A 20,366-nucleotide genomic window follows, 5' to 3' on the forward strand; every position below is an offset into this window, starting at 1 on the left:
GATCACTTTGCATGTTTTTGAAGAGAAAATATGACCTGAAATATACTTCATACACTACTTGCATAAGTGTTACATCAAGACATGTATTTTTTTTAAACATTGATATTTGAGATTTAATATAAATTCTTCTTACGTCCATCAAATTTGCATAGTGGTTGTTCTTAAGTAAGATTTCACATGCTTTCCCATCGCTAAGAATGGCATAAGGTTTTAAAAGCATGTTGCATGTTTTGTTAAATTTCGAAAATCATATGTATTAGTCAGTCTGTGTGTAAATCTGTGTAAGGCACGGAAAGAAAGTGGGACACTGTGTCACTTGTGGTTGAAACATCAGATTAACACAGTGCTGCCTACACAGCTTGGTCCTTTGCTGCCCCATCTGCCATTAGCCTGTCCTGCAAATCCAATTATGTTCTTATGCGCCCCAGTCTAAAAATAGTCGAAAATGACGGAAAACGCAGAAACAGCACGTCATTAGTTGATAGCACAGAGGAAATTATGCTATGGAGCTGATGTGTCCTGTTTGCAGAGTAGATTGATCTGTCATGTTTGACAAGCTGCCATGACGGACAGAAGCCCTCCGAGCAGGACGAGGTGGGTAGAATGGCAGCAGGCGATGCATGAGAGGAAGGATTAGAGTGGCGGATGTCTGAAGGACCTTAAGAAGAATCTCCTCAGATGCCAGATGAAATAAGGTAGGCCGTACAATGTCTCAAAACCAAGTTATAATGATTTTTAGCCTCCAACATGACTCACCAGACCACCTGTGGGCCTAGAAATGTCTGTTTGCCGACTCCGTGCTGACTCCTTTGATTTAACCAACACACACCACAGACGGTCACCATACCTTTCCCTTTCTGGTTTGCATTTGCGCTTCTGTAGCGACCCAATTTGGCTCACGAATCGACACTGAAATGGTTCGTTTGCAGGAGAGGGCAACACAGAGAAAGGCTTCAAACTCACACAGCAGGGTGTTGATGAAAAAGAGCCTCGGCTAGATTTCCCTGGATACATTTTAAAGGAGGGGTATTTTTAAGTGTTGATTTGTTTCAATGCAATTGAGTTGACATGTGATTTACAACTTAAATCAATGTGAGAAGCTCCATGTGAAGGAGGTGACAGTGGAATTATCCATATAAAGACAACAAACACTAATGTTATTATAATAATTGTTTCATTTGGTTGTTAGTCTGTATTTGACATCAATATGGCCGTCCGTTACATTTCCATGCCCACTGCTGTGATCATACGTGATCATCAACACACTGAGGTAATACTTACTATTCCAACTACCGTGCAGACGCCTCACCCGAGGTTATCATGGTTCAATTGAATCAGGATAAACATAACCTGATTAACGGAGCAGGATCGTTTGGCAAACTTTCAAATTGCTGTGGTCTGGTTTCTGTCAGTGATGAAATTCTGCTCATGTGTCAGAATCAATGCAATGTCCTAATAGCATAAATAACGACAGCAGTCCTATCCCGTGAAATTACAATAGATTCAAGTGAGTTAGAACAATAACCACCTACATCTTTTTAACAATAGTTTCCATTCATTCTCTTATTAGAAGAGGAGGAATAAAGTGGTTTTAAAATCTTACATTCAGGATTGACCAGGATGTTCACTATAGAGTAAGATCTAACTCCCATCTGCATTCCCGCCTCTTCTTGCCAACCGGAAGCCTATTACACTGTGTAGTTACACAGGACATAATGACGTGTTGCCATCAGTGTACTGGATATTTTCAATTACTGTAATCTTCTCAAGGTTTGAGACCTTTAACGGAAGCACAAGTACTTTAAAACTGCTCAAAGTCTGACTCAACTGAGCAAAGGTGGAGCAGGTTGACAGAGTTGACACAATCTAAAATACAATTTAGCAAACAAACAAGACACATACTGCACAACTTTATTATATTATATTATACATATATTCTTGTTTAAGTCTGTAATCAAGTAAAACAAAAAGAAGCTCCACTGAAGCAGTCAGATTTTCTGAATTCCGTATGTTTCTAAGTGAAGCTAGACGTTGGCAATAGATGCAATTTATTTTGGGGGATTCGAGAAAATATGACTGCAGTTAGCAGAAGTGTGGGATTTGTTTCCAATTAGATCTAATGCCTCTTAACCCCTAAGCTTGTCTGTCTGAAAGGCTAACCTCTCACCTCTAAAGGTTCAACAGGACAACCTTGCTGTCAACTCTCACCTTGACATAAATACAGTATATAGTTATACACACACAATTTGTGTTGAAACTTTATAGCAAATATAAGCTTTGGATACTGCAACATCATTTGTGCACAATATTTAGCAAATTTATAAAAGTAAGATCAATCGTTAGCTCTTAGTAAATGTCTATGGTGTGTGTCTGCTTGTGTGTATGTGGTGCAGGTATTACTTTGTGGGGACCTAAATCTGTGAATAAAGTCACATTGTGGGGACTTGTCTTCTTTATGGGGACAAAAAACAAGTCCCCATACTTTAAATCAGTAAAATGTTATGGTAAAGACATGTCTTAAGGCTAGGTTAAGGTTAGGTTTGGTTTAGGTTAAGTTTAGGATCAGGGTAAGGCAAGTAACTATGGTTAAGGTTCGAAAAGGTTTCCAGGAAATCAGTGTATGTGTGTTTCCTTGTCAGGATGGGTACGTTTGTGACCCTGGCAGAAGTGTTGGAGGCCCGGGGGTCACCGCTGGACGAGGATGATGTGTGGTGTCTGCTGCTCGCCACCACTGAGGCCCTACTGGACATCTCAAACAAAAGTAACCAAAGCTACGAGTTACATTTCCTTCTAGATCCACATGTTACCTGGCTACAGGGCTCGGTTCTAAGGTAGCATGCATTCAAATAGAATGTGGTGCCGCTTACCATGAAGCTTTTTCCTGAACTTGAAGTATCGTACTTGCTTGCACTGAGCTCATCGTCATTTCTATCCAAGACTTTTTATAAAACAAACACAGAATATAGATCCAGTGATGGCTACCAAATCCCTTGAGCTGGTCAATGTCACGAGTTTCCCCACATAGCAAAATTGTTTTTGCCCAGATATGGCTCATATCCCACATGTGGCCCACAAACCGCATGTAATGATGGCACTGGCAGTCTGCCTCTGTTTGCCAGATCTGGGCCACAAGTAAGCCGTGGCATGTTCATATCCAGATTACACCTTAATCCAAAAAAGGCATGCATTTTTTGGGGGGATATTAGGGACACATTTAGGCTTGCATCCATCTTGCTCGGGCCACAAGAAGTACTGCTTTGCCGCATAATTTCTTAAAGAGGCCCACATCTGTATGCTTTCTGAGTCTGTTCTGCTCTCTGCTCAGGTTCTGGCAACATGTGCAGCATGCTAAGCCCAGGCTCGGTGCTACTGTCAGCCACCGGGAGTCTGGCCTTCAAGAGCTGTGCGAGATATGAAGATATTAGCTCCTTCACGGCTCCTGAGGTCCAGCAGGCTTATGCTGCCTCCACCAGGACTCCAGCTGAAAAGGTTGGAAAAATACTAGTATAGTTGTTTTGACGACTTCTGATACAAAATGTATGTAGAACTATAACTGACACAAGGTTAACCTAACATGTGGGTTAGGACAGAAAAAAAGCTGTAATGGCCTATGTGCTCTAAAATTGTTTTTGTTTGTGACAATGACCCTTTAATCAATGCAAAAATGGTTAGTAATCAGTTGATAGCATGAGCGTCGCACATACAATAACTCCAAAGTCCCAAAAAGGACTTGAGACGAATTGTTTTTATACGAGCAGGAATAAGTGTTTGCCTGTTCTGCTTTCTATCAGATGGTTGTGTACTCACTGGGGATGACTCTTTACTGGTGCGTCGATTATCATCTACCTCATAACCAGGTACGTTCCTCCCTCATACCTTCTCTTGCTTAAACGTACTCTCGCATGTTTTTGTGCATCATCTCTTTTCCTGTCACCTGTTTCCTCGCAGCCGGTCCAGCTGAGTGCAGGGCTGGAGGGTTTACTGCTTAGTATGTGTGAGGAGATGGTGGTGAGGCGGGCCGACCTCCTGACGGTGCTGGAGACGTGTGAGCTTCACCACAAGGCCGCCATGCTGCCTCCTGCTGAGCGCCTCGTAAGACAGCTGGTGGAAGATGTCTACAGGAACTCAGTGAGTGTGCAGCACGTGGGACCTGGTCAATTTGTGTGGTTTCAGCTCTTGTTTAGTTATGAAAAGTTTTCATTTAGGTTACTTCATTTTTCTTTTGAATTTACTGATACCACCCACTTTCTGCTTGCTCCTTGAGCTGGACAATGATGTCTTTGCAGGTTGATCATGTGTCCATGGCTGAAAATGGATCCCAGCTAACAGACCGCAGTCAAATGGTCAGGGACAGACTACACAGTAAGAACGTGATGCCTTCTGTCCGATTTGAAGCAATCGTTTTCACATTTTGGTTATACTCACTTTGTTGCTGTGTTAGATGAGTAGATAAATGCTACTCTCTTGTCTGTACACTTAATATGAAGCTACTGCCAGCAGCTGGTTATCTTAGCATACGGCAGCCCAAGGCAATAAAACCACTCGTAGCAGCTCTTAAGCTCAGAGCATAGCATACACTTAAGTTTTTGTTGCATAAATTGTGAGATTTAGAGGTGCGTCATCCGAACCAAAATGAACTACGGACGTTGTTAGCTACTTTAGGTATTTGTAGGAATCTTTAAGATGGGATAAAACAAATTTATTAGCGGCCACTATAAATATACATATAATTATATTTACATTAATATATTTATCATATCTTAAAGTCACCTCAGTGTTTGTAGCTTCATGTTCAGCACACAGACAAATGTCATCAATCTACTCATCTAATTCTCAGCACAAAAAAAAAGGGAGTATGTGTAAACTTGGCATGTGGGCACAAGTATCATGGACCATTTTGTTTTCCAGGGGGCTCCTTCAGTTACTCAACATGGGCGATGAAGAAGAAGATTTCCAGAACATTCTCTGGAGCGTCTTATTCATCCGAGCATGCAGGGTATGAAGTGTGCATTCACACGCTCCTCAAAAAGTCACATTTCCACAGTTGTGAAGTCGTCATTGTGACTTTGATGTGTTCGTATGCTTTGAAGTTGGAATTTGAAAAAAAGAGCATTTAAACAACAACAACAACACACACCTCTTTTCTAACATTTGAATTACAAGCAAAGACAAAAGAACAGGTGTGACAGGCATATAGATAATTTAAAATGTGCACATTCATCATAAACACACCTTCAATGGTTTCATTTGAGTGTTAGGCACTTGATATAGATGGACATGCAAGTTGCAAGTGACAAAAGTGTAATATCTGACAAGTTCACATTAAAAGTTATGATTTAGAGCTAACTGTTTTTTTAAATATATATGTTCTGGTTTCATTTCATGATCGTGACAGATCATGACTCTCATCAGACTGAGAATGGCAATCTCACTTTTTTCCAGGATCCCCTCTGGAGGTCGACACAGAGAGAGTTACGGCAGCTGGCAGCAGCTGAACCGCGGCCCCTGTAGTCCGTACATGGACGGGAATCGAACGGCCAACTTAAGATCACTGACACAGTTTGACTCCCAAATGAGTCTGAATGACAAGAAAGCCAAGGTGAGCCAAATGGTGACAATTGAAATCAGGCCTATGATATTATTCTGGCCAACTCTTCTTTGACATACATTACAAAATAATACATCCTATTGGGTTCCAGCATTTATAACAACACAGACACACCGAGGTATCATCTGTGTTACTGACACGGATGACAACATATTAACTGCTTTCTTTCCCTTTTCTTGTCTGTTGCAGGACCTTGGTCCTGAGTTCGTTAGAATTTTAGATGAGCCGCTTGTCGTCTTGGAGCTGCCTGGATCCATTGTGGTGAGATGTAGAAAAAATTAAAATAAAAAAATTCTTTTTGGGAGGTTTAAAGGAATTTAAATGACATATCTCAACAAAATGTGTGTGGACGACACTCAGTGAGACCACCAGCTGGAAGTTGGACTGCCCAGTAATATATATAGATAATGTGACTCACTCCCTTTCCTTTCAAATTTCAAATTTCATTCTTTTAAAATTTAGAGCATGATCCATCAAATTTGTTTGGAAACCAATTCACTTTTAACAGAAATTAACCTGCTTGTAATGATGCAAGTCCTAAACAACTAGAATACAAAACCTCATTGACTTAAGGCTAAAATTGCAAGGAATCCAAATGTGGTACTTAGTGATCTGTTAAAAATCGGATTTTTCTATTTTATGCAACACATACCACTAACTGTTTCAATGGTCCCTCCCATTGCCCTTTTAAGGCTCTTAAAGATAATGCCCCAGAAATTCCCTCTTCAAATGCATGCTTCTCTTTTTGACAGTCAAAGAAAGGGAAATCTTCAACCACCCAGAGAGAGCTGAGTGTGGTGATGCCAAATGGTCAGAGCATCCTGGTCAAGTGTGAGGTGAAATCCCGAGGAGGAGACGTCTTTGACATGATTGTGGCTCACTCCAACCTGATGGAACATTTCTACTTTGGCCTCGCCTACATTGATGGTAAAGCAGCACAGGAATATATAACAGACAAATGACTAACTGCACTGGTAGTGGAGTGAATATTGTTATAATATGTTATTCTACGTGATGTATCCACTTAGATGTTTCACTTCTCTTTTCAGATAATGAGTTTTTCTTTGTGGACAACGATACCAAGATTTCCAAAGTTGCTCCAGATAGCTGGAAGAAAGTGCCTACAACCACCTTTGTTCTTTTCTTCAGGGTCAAATTCTTTGTCAGTGACATGTCTCTTCTTTTGTAAGTATCTTTCTTCCTTTCTTTCTTCAAGCAATATACTTAATAAGGTCATGTTGAATTGTTCAGATATGTTTGGTCTTCTCTATCAGACACAAACAGACCCGCCACCAGTATTACCTCCAGCTCAGGAGAGACCTTTTGGACGACCGGCTGTCCTGCCACGAGGAGACTGCTCTGTACCTGGGAGCTCTGGCCCTGCAGACGGAGTATGGAGACTGCATGCCTGAGGTTAGTCGGGGCAGTGGTCTCCTCAGAGGCTGTTAAAGGAGCCCTCCAGCATTGTTGTACTGCACTTCCATTATAGTTGAGTGATTCACAATATGCATGAAAAAGCAGCAGTTTAGTTTAGGCCTGTCGCACTCTGAGAGATGAAAGCTCCCCAGAAGTGAAGCCAAACCGTCTCGATCGTGGTTGGCTGCATTATGGCCATGAACCCTGCCTCCTCCATGTTAGTAGTTGGACAAGGACCAGACTAAAAAGTATAGTACACATCAAATAATGGTTTAGTTATTTTTGGTAGTTCTTATCACACTGGTGTTGGTTTGATTGTTCATTTTCCTGTTAAGTTTGGTTTTAATTAGTAATTTGATGCAATAACAATGGGGTAAAAACATCATGATTGACAGCTGAGACTGACTCACAATTGGTCAAGCGTACATATCATAGGGACCTCGATATCAATCATCCTCCAATTGCTACTGCACAGACTCTGGCTTGAGATGGCGGCATTCGAAACTGGGATATTTTGGCTTTATATACAGTCTATGGTGGTGCCACTGTGCTTTTAAGACTATATTTCCCATAAATCTGTTACTGTTTGAGAGGAAAACCAGATCGTACCGCTTCTATCCCTCCCAATGTGAATTTTCCTTCTCTCTTTAACTATGATTTGATAATTATTTGATATGATTTATCATTCAAATTCAACTTTATAATTTTAACAATGCAATCTACATGAACTAACAGCATGTAACGGATTGTGTTAATACCAGGTTTTGATTTGCTGTTTTAGGTGTATGGTAGGAATTACTACCGCCCGGACCAGTACATCCCCAAAAGTGTGATGGAGAAACGCGCCCTGCCTTACATTAAAGACGAGCTGCTACGACTTCAGACCAACAACGCTCAGATGCTCACTGACGAATCAGAGCTTGAGTTCCTCAAAGTAGGGAAAAAGTCAAATTTGAAATCTATATCTATTGATTGTGAAAGTCCAGCACCAATTCTTTCATCTGAAATACGGTTGCTACTTTGTATTTGTCCCATTAGGTCTGTCAGCAGTTGCCTGAATACGGTGTGTTGTTCCACCGTGTGACGCGTGAAAAAAAGCCTTTGGAAGGAGAGATTATCCTCGGGGTTTGTGCCAAAGGAGTCATCGTCTATGAGGTTAAAGACGGCTGCAGGTCCACCAGTAAGAATTTCTTCTGGAGGGAGACCGCAACCATCTCCTCCAATGTGAGTGGAATGTTGATATTGGTGTAACATGTCAAAATTCTTCATTAAAATGTCTAAAAATGCCTAGTTAATCCCATTTTATGTATGAAATTCAAATACCTTCTAACCATTTTCTGAAAACCTTTCCTGCCTGTCCCTGCAGAGGCATAAATTTATAGTAGAGAGCCGTGGCAGCAAGAAGAAGTACATCTTCATCACAGAAAGGTCGAAGGTAGCCAAGTATCTGTGTGACCTGTGCTCCGCCCAGCATAAGTTCAACAACGAGATGAACTCTCGCCAGCTCACCCACAGCCTGAACTCAGGTCAGCTGTTCGACTCAACATAGAGAGAACATTCGCGAAAAGATAAACAAACAAAACCTATTTCCAGTAACTCAAGACTTATATATTTATCTGCTTTTACCTCCAGAGGCGAACATTGTGCAGTATGCAGCAGTTTGTCGTGCCCAGAGCAGCCGGCTCAAGTCCTTCTCATGTTCCGAGACGCCACAGGATGAAAGTGGTCTGACCACACCTCAGGAGGAGTCCATAACCAAGCTGTGTGACGACGTCACAGCAAGGATCGAGGCTCGGGTTAAACAGCCGCAACAGAGCCTCAACGAGCAGAGGTTCATCGTCATTGTGCTTCTTTTTTTTTCACATTAAAAAGTTATTTTTTTAAAAAGCGCTTAAAAAATAACTGAAGATGTTTTTCTCAGTTTTTCTCTTTCTGGGTTTCTTCTGCAGTACCGGCTCCAGCAGTCAGCCCAGCAGCACTAGCATTCATTCCCCAGCATTATCTCTGAGGAGTGGCTCTGAGGTCCCCTCTGGTTCTCCAGCAGCCAGAGGTACAGCATACCCAAGCACACCGCTCATATTCTTTAACTGATAACCCACACATGACACATGACACACACTTCTAGCAGTTGTCATTTAGTTCCCGTTCATTTGTTTTGGGGGTAGGGCTTTGACAAGTGGGCTGATGGGAGGTGGCAATATGTATCAGGTTTATCTTGTAGCCTGCTCTTACTTGTTTACTCAGTCTTACCAACCCTAACTTTAATTAATCTTAGCTGTTCAGGACTGGGCTAGATTTTATTCCAGGGTAATTTATTGTGTTTTATTGTGTAAAATCAGATTAGATACATGTCTACATGTTTGTTACATTATTGAACAATACAGTTTTGAATCTTGAATCTTGAGTTAGGACTAGAAAGTATTTAATATCAGAAGTTGCCTATGATGCTTTGCCCCATCCAAAAGTCTCTAAAACAAATCTGCTCCACTGCTTTGGGGATTGTCATTGTTACATATATACAGTGTAAGTTAATGTTTATGTGTTCTTTCACCACACGTCTCACAGAAACTCGGCCTAGGCTGGGGTCGTTGTCAGAGAGAGAAGTCATTTGTGTTTCCTTAAAGAAAGACCCAAAGCTTGGCCTTGGTAAGCCGACCACACTCCACGATGGTCACTGAAGAAAGGCTCTCTCTTCTCTTTTTCACACACCTGTGGTTTGTGTCCATCCAGGTATAGTGATAGTGGGGGAGGACACTGTGGGGTGTTACGACCTGGGCATCTTTATTGCCTCCATTGTTCCTGGTGGACCAGTTGACAAGGATGGACGCATCAGACCAGGTAAATAATCACGTGGATCATTTTAGCTTTCTCCTTTTTCCCTGAGAAAATTAAAGCTAAAAGATTTTTTGGGAGTTTAATGGTGATAAATTTTCTCTTGAATTCATCCAGCATCTCCCTCTGGATGCAGCAAATGTGTCGCAGTGCAAATGAGGGCAGAGAGGCTATGGGAGGTTTTGGTGGGAATCTGTGGACCTTTGGGGGGGTCACATAGAGTTTCAGAAGTGGTGGTGGGGGTCTTTCACTTCTTTACTGTTACTGGACACCAGCGTCATTTCACTGTGACCTTTGCCCTCAGGTGGTCGTCTGATCTCTCTGAACCACATCAGCCTGGAGGGCGTCACCTTCACTGAAGCAGCAGAGGTCATGCAGAGCAGCCCCGAGGAGGTGCAGCTCATTATCTCACAGCCAAAAGGTGCTCGCTCTGTGTGTGTGTGTGTGTCTGTGATGATAGTATGGCTGTGACCCTTTACCCTTCTTTGTTTATGTGCATAATAAGCTGACATAGTAATTAGCCTATTGAGGTACCTGCTCGTTATGAATAAGATGTAAATATTAGATCTTTGTTAACTCCATTTCTTAGTGATGAACATTCTTTTTGTTGTTGTGTCTCTGGATGAGCTGTTCTGAATGTCTGTTACAGATTTTCTAAAATGTCTAATTGTTGCTTCAACAAAACCAAAGGAAAAGTTGGATACTCTAAGAGTGCATGGACATCTTCAGTATTTTGAGGTGACAATAAGCAATTTAAGCTACTTTGTTATTTGTCCAGCTTCCCTCAGTCACAACAGCCTGCGCTCTCCTGTGCTGAGGAATTACGAATCCCAGACCACACTGATGATAGGCGGCCGGTCAGAGGACAGCGGCCTGGATGATATAGTTTCGGGCATGATGACACCAAAGACGGGCAACAGGCTGCATGTCCCCTGTGGAGCACGAGTCCTCGGTGCACAGGTACAATCATGGTGATGGTTCAGATGGTTTAATAAAACTAGAAATCAATAGCATTTCAGCCTTCATAGGGGAGGTCCAAATTAATAGAAACAGTAAAAACATCTTACTCTACCTCCAGTAAGTGCTATTGTTATTAAATTATGGTGGCTTGTCAAACACATATTGAGATATATTGAAAACCAGCGATAACCTAAAACCACCCATACAAATACACTGCGCTGTGATGATTTATGAACCACAGGGCAGTGAACTCACTTTTTGTTTCTGTGTGTGTTGTTTTCAGGACGGCTGCTCTCTGTCTACCTCTCTGAACTCTGTGAGGCCGGAAGAGATCACCGTGGAGCTCAGGAAGATAGCAGGAAGTCTGGGCATCAGCATCTCGGTGAGTTCATAAAACATTTTACACTCCAGTGACACTGTGGTAGATGAAATTTAGCAGAAGGAACAGGGGCAGATACAGGGGCGGGGCCAGGGGGCACTGGCCCCAGCTAAAATCTGGTTGCCCCCTGAAGCTTTTTTTCTAAGCTTTTTTGACGAACACAATGTGCTCGAACAAGGAACGGTTTTCAAAAAATATACAATGATGTGTGGCTTTGCTCAGAGCTAAAGAGCTAACAGTAAACAAGGAATGACTTAAATGTGCACCTTACTGAATCAGGAATTGTGCATGGATGCTGGACATATATTTATAGCCCCTGAGAGAAATCCTTGATCTGCCACTGAGAAGCAAAGCTGAAACAAACCACAGTTCAGCCATTGTGTAACACAAAGGGTAATTGCTAAGGTTGTCAAAGGTAGACAGACATTCTGCCCATAATAACATTTGAATTGTATATGCATATACTCCAGAGTATCGCAGTGCTGCCATACAGATACTTTGCTCACATTCATACCTACAGGCAGTTTAGAGTCTTCAATTAACAATAGCTGTATGTCTATGGACTGTTGTATTCATATGATCAATGTGTTTCCACTGGAGAGATTTGATTAAAATCCTTAGGAATGAACAGTCAGGAAGGACGAAGTATTAGTGCAGCGACTCATCTTCAGCAGTGAGTCAGAGAGTCTGCTCCTCTCAATCTCATTAACATCTGCGGTCTGACAAGATTAGAGAGAGAGAGAGAGAGATCAACTCACTGATCACCACTGCATGTTAGCTGCATGGCAACCATTGGTTGTATAAGTATTCTGATACTTTGCAAGAAAAAATTGCAACACCACAATGTACAAATACACCACTAGTAAAAGCATTCCTTTTTTTATACAGTTAAAGACTTTTTTTATCCTGTTTATTGCCTTTCATTATTCTTTGAAGTCTTACAGTGGAGAATTGGTTTAAGATTCATTAAACTATCAGGTACAACTTATAAATCCTGCGTGCAGTAACCCTTATTTGAAAATGGCACCAAAAGTTTTGAAGTTGCAGTAGAGTGATGGTTGAACGTATTTTTAACAACATTATCTTTGGGTAGTTGTTGTCTATGTCTATTAACCCAGGAGTTATTTTTGATTCTGCAGCATCTTTTGGTCCTTGGCATAACTGAGACAGCCAACCAAAATTAGATCCTTTTCTTTTATGGACCTAAAAATGGTTATCAATGCTTTTATTTTGTCAAGATTTGGATTACTGCAACGCACTTTACTACGGTATAAGCAAGCCTAACGTACAACAATTTATACAAAACAGCACTGCTAGGTTTTGCTCAGAGAAATGACCACATTGTACCAACTCTATCTGTGATCTTTTAACTCTACTTTATGAGCCTGATCGCTGCTTGAGATCCTGAAGCAGGGTCCCATAGTTTTACAAAATCATAACTTGTCACAAAAGGTGCACAGGCTTTTTCGGGGCCCCTCAGCTGTGGAACTCCCTGCCTGGAGATCTCAGGCAGGAAAACTCAGTATCTTCTATTTTGTCACCTCTTAAGACTAATTTTTACTTTTTCTCGAGTAAAGCTTGCTACCTTTATCACACTCTGTAATTCCTCTTCACCATTAATAACACTGATGGTTTGAACTAAAAGCCTCTGTCACTGGTTGTTCAGGGTGGCGTCAACACTAACCTTCCTAATGGAGGAGTCTACATCAAGAGTCTCGTAGCAGGCGGGGCTGCAGAGAGAGACGGACGTGTCCATACAGGTACGACAGCTCAACAACAAATCCAACATTGGATCAATCACAATGGTAGATATGGTAAATTCTCAGGTTGTGGACAATAACAACATCCTGATTAACACTGTGACACAGAAATACAACACTTCTATACAACAATACAACATTCATATCGGTGTGTATATTTCAAAGTAGAATGATGGACGTTACAAGACAAACTTGAAATGAACGCAAGGTTCTAAGCTGAGACAAACGTAATATAAAACTAAAACCAGAATAGAGAAATACACATAGGATAGTTAAACTGTAATTCATCTTTTTCTTTGTATATTTGTCTGTTACAGGCGACAGACTGTTGGAGGTGGATGGGATTAGCTTCCAGGGCTTCACCTACCAGCAGGCTGTGGAGCGTCTGAGTAAAACTGGAGAGGTAAGACCCTTCTCTTAAGAAATGGATATGTCAAGCACGGCGCTACAATATACTATACAACTATAGGGTGGGCTATAGTCATGTGACAAATCTATGCAGCCCTAGTCAAGCCCCCTCGCATATTAGTAGGGTACTTTTTTATTTTTTATAATGAATATATAAATAATAACTACTTAAAAGTTAATAACCATACAGTGACTTGCTCCCAACCCGATCCAAGACTGCGTGCACTGTGGATATTTTTCATTTACATCTGAGGTTGTGATGGACATTAATTCTGTAACACTGTAACCAACGCCTTGCAGTGTGTCTGAATATAGTCAGTGGTGAAAGTTATTCTTGTTTGCAAAATAAATATACTTGTGATGATAACCAGTTTACTGGTATGTTAAAAGTGTGTGAGCATAGTTGCCATTGTTTTAATTTCAGATTTTGTGATAGCCTTTTTTCCCGGAAACATTGCACAGTTGCCTTGTTATGCGAATAGTATAAATATACTTCTATTTATTGGACTATTGGATGAGGTTTTGTTATGAATTGTGGCAGCGTGGGTGCTGTGGTCGCTAATGATCTTTGGCCAAATTCAATTAAAAATTATATCTATAACGGATGTGCTGTGTGCCCATATGTGCTTTTATAGAGAAAACAAGAACTTCAGTTTAAAGTTACTTTTCTTAGCCTCTCCACATCTTGGTCCAGCTCCATCATAGCACAGGTGGAGAAAATAATCCCGATGCCAGCCATGGGTAATGTTGGTGTCTGTATTTCTCTCAATCACACCCTTGTCTCCTCTCGAGGTGGTGACCATGGTTGTGGAGCGGGAGCTGGTGAACCTGCCCAGGGTTTCTTTCAGTGCAGACACCAGCAGCAGCGCGTCCAATCAGAGCCTCAGTCCAGCCACCAGTCGGCCGAGACTCAAAAGCTGCTCGTCCATCAGCACCCCTACGAGCACGATCAGTGACCAGCCCAGAGACTACAGCTTCGTAACTGATGGTAGGACGCCACACCAATGGAGTTCTAAAGATATGATTATGTAACAATTAACAATCAAAATGTCTAAAAATGACTAGCCCTATGTTATATTACCAAATGGTTAGCAAACACCTAGAATGACAATTTGAGCCTTTTATTGTGACAAAAAGCACTTTTAGTGGACATTTGTTGCAGTTGCTGACTAGTATTTCTGGTGGTGACTAGCGAGGGTACAAACGTTAATGTGTTAAGTCAGCTGACACACGCAGCTCTGGTCTCAAAGTGAGGCAGAACCTTCGTGAGAGAGCCTGTCGACTTTAAGCCGTTTTGTGCATTAATAGCTGAGCAGGCGGGTCGGACTGCTTCAAGGTGAACTTTTACACACTTCCTCCTCTTCATCCTGATCTTCCCTACTGACCCTGACCTTCCTCTTCTTATCCCTCTGGCCTCCCTTATCCTTCACCCTGTCCTTCTATATCTGTCATCCCACTTCTGTCCTCTGTCCTCGTCGCTGACACTCGAACAGCGGATCAAGCAACAATGGACAGTTTCCATGACCATTTAATTATTCAGAATGACCCCACATGAACACTTGTTCACACCTGTGGTCAGTGTCATCACATCCATAGAAGAGCACATGCAAGTGATGACAATTAAATTATTATTTTAAATCGTGACAGAACAGGCCTGGAATTTCTATGATGACGGAATTAAATAATTTTGTCGGGAAAAAAAGGAAAGTGGACAAACAGATCTACTACAAGAACGAAACAAGGTCATGTCACCAGGATTGTGGAGTCATGATAATAACTTCCCACCAAAGAACCTCAACTCATACAAGTGGATGCAAGGGTGGAGGTCATAAGCATCACCTCCACTCTTGCATCTACTTGAAGAAATGCAAAGTGCATTGCAGCCAAATACAAAATAAATAAATTTGGCTGCTACACTGTTTACCCCTGAAACTCCCAAAATGTTTTGTGGACTTAAACACTTCACCCACCTCATTGGCATAGTGGTGAGCAGATAATCCCTTTAAGGTAGGGAGAGCACACTTTCCTGTCGTTCCATGAGCTTCCTTGGAAAGTGAGGCAAGGGGAGAAACAGCCAAAAGATCCCTGCACAGATTAGGCATTAATCAGCTGATGTGGGCTGGCGTAGAGATCTGCTGCTGTCAACTGACGTGCTGGATTGTGGCTGCGCTTTACTTTGTGACCTGCCTGAACTAACGCTATGCTCAATTATATCAAAATCCTGTCACACTAAGGCTGTTTTCGGACATGACCTCTGGAGGACGTCCGCAAAATTGAGTCAGGACTTTCTTCCTCCTGCTGTGTTCTAACATCAGCTCCTCCTGACTTTCTACTGACTGGGGGACTGGCTGGAAAAACTCTGCAGAAAGTCCGGAGGCTCTCGCTTGGACATTTGCGTTCAAACGAACAGCCCCTGATGTGTATGAAGCTCAACAAGACAACACAAAATTAAAACAATCTCAAACATTGTTTTCTTCCCTTTCTTCCACTTCCCCCCTCCACTCTCCTGTCTCTAATTACTCTTATCTCCCGACCTCCCCACATCTCCACCTCCTCATTCTTCCATCACCCTCCAACCTCTGAACCCTTTAGACAACACCCAGGAGGTGATGCTGAACAAGAGTGCCAAAGGCCTGGGTTTCAGCTTCGTCATGTGCGAGCTGGATCCACCCACGCCGGACTTTGGCAGCCTGGTGCGGATAAAGCAGCTTTTCCCCGGTCAGCCGGCGCAGCAGAGCGGCCGGATCCAGGAGGGAGACGTCCTGTTGGCCGTCAACGGACAATCGCTCAAGGATCTCTCCTATCCAGTATGAGCAAGATTCAAATGGAGTCAATTTTTATTCATTCACATTGACTCATCTGTTTGGTGATGTTTTTTCACAATTCAGTGTAGAACTCTCTTTCATTTGTTTAGTACTTTAATTCTCTATAGACCATTATTCATTTTAGGGTTTATTGGTGTCTCTAATATGATGGATATGATGCTGTTCTTTTATTATGGCCTATGATAGATACTTTTCTATAATAATACTAATATTACATCAGTCATAATTAGCCATATAAACACAAGTTAGTTCATCTTTCATATTGGTTTAGTTTGAGGTACCCTGACAAATGTTTTCACCCCTGTCAGGAAAAACTACTAGAGAGATTTCCACAAAACTTGGTGGAAGGATGAGGTATGGGTCAGGGAAGAACCCATTACATTTAGGTATAGATCCGGATCAAGGGGTGCAAGAAAGGGCCTTTTAGGCCTTGTTGGGGGTATATGCATCATTCTAGATTTTAGGTTTTAGGGCTCTGAAGGCTGTTTTGAAAAAAGTGAAGCTTTGTAAGTGTCTTGGTTAAATACATACAGAATTCCTTGGGACAACACCACAAAACTGTCTGTATGTGGTGCTGTGGCATGGCAGGGAGTCGTGTGGGGTGAGGAGCGAGGGTGACATCCTGCAATTGAAGAATAGGTTTAGAATTAACAGGCCTAACAATAGGTTTACGAAACAAACCTTTTATTGGGATTAAATAATTATCCATTGGCAAGGGAGCATGCAGAGTCTGATTTACAGAACATGCTGTGATGTCAAACACAACGTCACAGATGTGTCGACCATCTTTATATACAGTCTGTTGTGTATTTTTTTTCTTGAGCCATTGAAGTGGGCGTAAGCAGTGTTTTATAAGCTCATGTAGACTCGGTACCTTGAAGTGCATGACACACAAATACAAATTCATTAATTCAAGAACAAATGCATCAGTCTTTTATGCAGGGTCTTTTCCATAAACTGGCGGCTCAGTATTATGTCCAATATTGTACTCAAATATGAATGGAGATATAATATTTTTACTTACATATATATACACGATATAAACACTTTTAGCTAACAGGAGTTGTTTCTTCTCATGTCATTTTCTAAGTAGTTTTTTTTATTTTAGGTACATTGTACTGAACAGCAGCTCTTGTAACTTCAGCTTCACTAATATAACAGTTTTTCTTTTTTTGTAGAAAGTGCTGAGGCTGTTCAAGATGTCCCCACCTGAGGTTCGACTGACTCTCTATCGGCCTGCCCCCGGTACACACACACACACACACACACACACACACACACACACACACACACACACACACACACACACACACACACACACACACCTAAAGTACTTAATTTATCTGTTGTTTTGTTTCCTGCAGGGACGCTTCCTTCCATCGATCAGTTCACTGGCACATGAGTGACACGACAGTGATGGACTGATGGAAACATGGCTGGTGAGGCTGTTCTGATCAGTGGACAGTGGCCCAATCAGCTGATCTCAGTAATCAGCACCAACACTGCAGAAAGGTCAGTGCTGTTCGCTAATGTGACATGATGTGATTTGTAGTGACACTACTTTTCTTTTTTTTTTTACTGTGTCTGGTCGTATTTTCACCTTTTCGTCACAAGGACAGTGGGACGTCTGTTTAGTGGTGTTCAGTGCACCACAGAGATGTCTTCAGCCAACTCAAACCAAACACTACAGCCAAGCACACATGAGCAACGCAGCAGGAGATTCTCCGCTCAGACACGTTTCTTATTTCTGAAGCGTTCAGATGAGGGGTGGTGCAGCAGACAGGAGGCAGCAGGCAGGAGGCAGGACGTAACATTATATTGCTGCTGAGATCACGTGTTTTTGTTTACAGCACAAGGAGAGCATCGACACCGGCGCCAACCTTATCACCAAAAGCTATCTTGACATCTTTGTCTGTGTCTTTTCATCCGGAGATTTTTTTTTTTTGTTGCATTTTTGCATGCTAGAAATGTCATCAACCTCCCTATTTGCTCGCGATGAATCCAGAGGGGAATCTCCTACTGTGTTCTCACATGGGCTCCTTCGATCATCGGAGTTTCTGCGGACTTTCTTCCCTAGTATAAAGTCCACAGAAACTCCAGATGCTCTCACTCGGACATTTGCGCTGAAAGCAGCTACACACATACACACACACCTGAGTCAAGTTTGCAGCTTTAAATAACAGGGGGAGTGTTGTCTTGTATGTTTTTCAGGTGCGCTGAAGAACCCGACATGGAGCAGGAAAGCACAGAGGTCGGGGACTGACAGTGAAACCCTGTAGATTTGTGAAGAGGATAACTGGACAAAAAGGCGAGAGACTTGATTAAGAGACAATTTATGACAATCCTTTGTCTCAGCTTTAGCTCGGATGTGTTACTTATTTATTTCTTGGATTTGTGTGTTGATTTAATGTAGAAATTAGTATTAAAATATCCTGCGTAAAACCAACCCCCAATGTTATCTGCTATATTGATAGATATCGCTGAAATTTGAATTGAATCACAAGTTGAACCCTGTGTCACATACCCAAAACCAAATCTAAAATTTAATCCTAACCTTAACTGCAGCCAAGGTTTACCTGACCCAACGACTTAGGTGAACCTAAACCTGACCAGACATCAACAACCCTCAACCCTATCAATTGTTCTTTATCTTCACCACAAGGTGGCAGCATTGCACTAAAAGCGACAACCCTTGTCCTTCCTGTTTTGCAATCAGAAATCATCAGTGCTCTTTGTCTGTCATTTAACAACATTCCATTCTTTTTCCTCCACAGAAAAACAAAAGAAGGATGACAACCAAAGAGAAGACAGAAAACAATTGTAAAAGACAGGACACAAAAACATTACAAATAAAGATGTGCAGAATGCCACCAAGAGAGTCATGAATTCACTTTAAAAAAAACACCTCAGTTGTATCTAGAAATGACATAACATCTTTCAAAAAATGTAATTAAACAGAGTCTAACCTGAAAATGGAGGATCCACACGTCCAAACACTCATTTAGTATCTGGACACACACACACACACACACAGACACACACACACACACACACACACACACACACACCTCCCTGGGTGAGGAGCCTGTAATGGAACCTTGTAAATAAGGGTTCCTGTATTTCAGTGAAACCCAGTAGTGCATCTGGATCCCATCAAAGCTTGTGTTCCCTTTGCAAATGATCCCAAATGTTTCTAATTATGTCAGAGGAGTCGGCACGAGGCTGTGTGTGTGTGCGTGTCTTTGTGTGTATGTGATCGCCCTGACGGACACGCACACCCATTCACTGGCCTCTGTTTATTCATGACCGGGAGTAACAGAGATGGACAGCGTGGTCTTGACCTCTGCAGCCTCAGCTTGGGTCAGTGCATGTGGTGATGACTGATGAGTGAGAGACAGAGGGGAGAAAGATTTTCTCCTCCAGTCGTCTCTGCAGGCATCTCTGTCTCACTAAAGTGAGGGGTGGGAGGTTTTAAAGGGACTCAATGCTATACACAGGTTCCCCCTACAGGTGGGATTCGTAATTTGCTGTCGAAAAAATATAAATTGTGGTCTGAGCCTGACTATCCAAACCCGGATGTGTAACAAATCACGTTGAAGTCTTTGGGTAGCTAACACAGCTAGCAAGGAGCTGACACAGTTATCGATGTCTGACCATGATACGTATCATATTGAATTGTTTGGCTAACTTGCTAAACATCTCTCAAAATGGATTCACATGCTTCTGATTACAAATTAGCAAAAAACTTCACTTACACAGCCCAACGTCAAGTAAGCAGAACAGGACAAGGTGTAGCAAAGAAACCAAAGTTATTACTTACTTTTCCAATAATAACGCCAGGTAGGCATCTGTCCTACATCCTATTTTATCCCATATCATATGCTCCGATATTCCCTCTTGTTCGGTTTGGTCATGCCTTCTCCTTATTATAAGTTTGTGTTCTAGGATGGTTTTGAAACTGTTTTTTTAAGGTATAAAACTACTTAGAGGTTGCAAAGATGAGCTGTGGAATTTGCAAAAAATCATGTTACTATAGATGGAGTAACCACAGTTGAAATCATTGCAATTTCCATATTTTAAGGTGAGCATTGAGAAGAATGACGAATCAAAAACACAACCACATCCTGTGTTTTCGATTCTTCATTCTTCTAAGGCCTGCATCATGTTTTATACATGTA

General features: G+C 41.8%; 1 protein-coding gene across 2 annotated transcripts; it reads left to right on the plus strand.

The window, feature by feature from the left end:
• The first annotated feature begins 444 nt into the window (after nucleotides 1-444).
• frmpd2 (FERM and PDZ domain containing 2) lies at nucleotides 445-18,496 on the plus strand. Of its 2 annotated transcripts, XM_035145013.2 has the most exons (29): nucleotides 445-695; nucleotides 2,640-2,761; nucleotides 3,326-3,489; nucleotides 3,792-3,857; nucleotides 3,949-4,128; nucleotides 4,287-4,362; nucleotides 4,909-4,996; nucleotides 5,443-5,599; nucleotides 5,798-5,869; nucleotides 6,361-6,535; nucleotides 6,658-6,793; nucleotides 6,883-7,021; nucleotides 7,806-7,958; nucleotides 8,063-8,248; nucleotides 8,391-8,550; nucleotides 8,657-8,855; nucleotides 8,974-9,074; nucleotides 9,590-9,670; nucleotides 9,755-9,862; nucleotides 10,161-10,277; nucleotides 10,635-10,816; nucleotides 11,100-11,198; nucleotides 12,862-12,955; nucleotides 13,273-13,358; nucleotides 14,156-14,351; nucleotides 15,956-16,170; nucleotides 17,367-17,433; nucleotides 17,553-17,700; nucleotides 18,400-18,496. In XM_035145013.2, exons 1-28 carry the CDS (start codon nucleotides 679-681, stop codon nucleotides 17,588-17,590), a joined length of 3,474 nt encoding a protein of 1,157 aa, XP_035000904.2. In that variant the 5' UTR covers nucleotides 445-678; the 3' UTR covers nucleotides 17,591-17,700; nucleotides 18,400-18,496. The 2 variants fall into 2 exon arrangements, with proteins under 2 accessions (XP_035000904.2, XP_035000905.2); XM_035145014.2 differs by lacking the exons at nucleotides 445-695; nucleotides 2,640-2,761; nucleotides 3,326-3,489; nucleotides 3,792-3,857 and having other exon boundaries at nucleotides 3,968-4,128; nucleotides 4,265-4,362.
• Nucleotides 18,497-20,366: the final 1,870 nt, after the last annotated feature.

This window comes from Hippoglossus stenolepis, chromosome 21, assembly GCF_022539355.2.
Source record: "Hippoglossus stenolepis isolate QCI-W04-F060 chromosome 21, HSTE1.2, whole genome shotgun sequence".
NCBI lineage: Eukaryota > Metazoa > Chordata > Actinopteri > Pleuronectiformes > Pleuronectidae > Hippoglossus > Hippoglossus stenolepis.

What these genes read in the sequence shown, in the direction of transcription:
- frmpd2 (XM_035145013.2), top strand. An exon ending in ACTGGACATCTCAAACAAAA is followed by an intron (nt 2,762 to 3,325) that starts GTAACCAAAGCT and finishes CTCTCTGCTCAG; the next exon opens with GTTCTGGCAACATGTGCAGC. An exon ending in GTCTGAGTAAAACTGGAGAG is followed by an intron (nt 13,359 to 14,155) that starts GTAAGACCCTTC and finishes TCTCCTCTCGAG; the next exon opens with GTGGTGACCATGGTTGTGGA.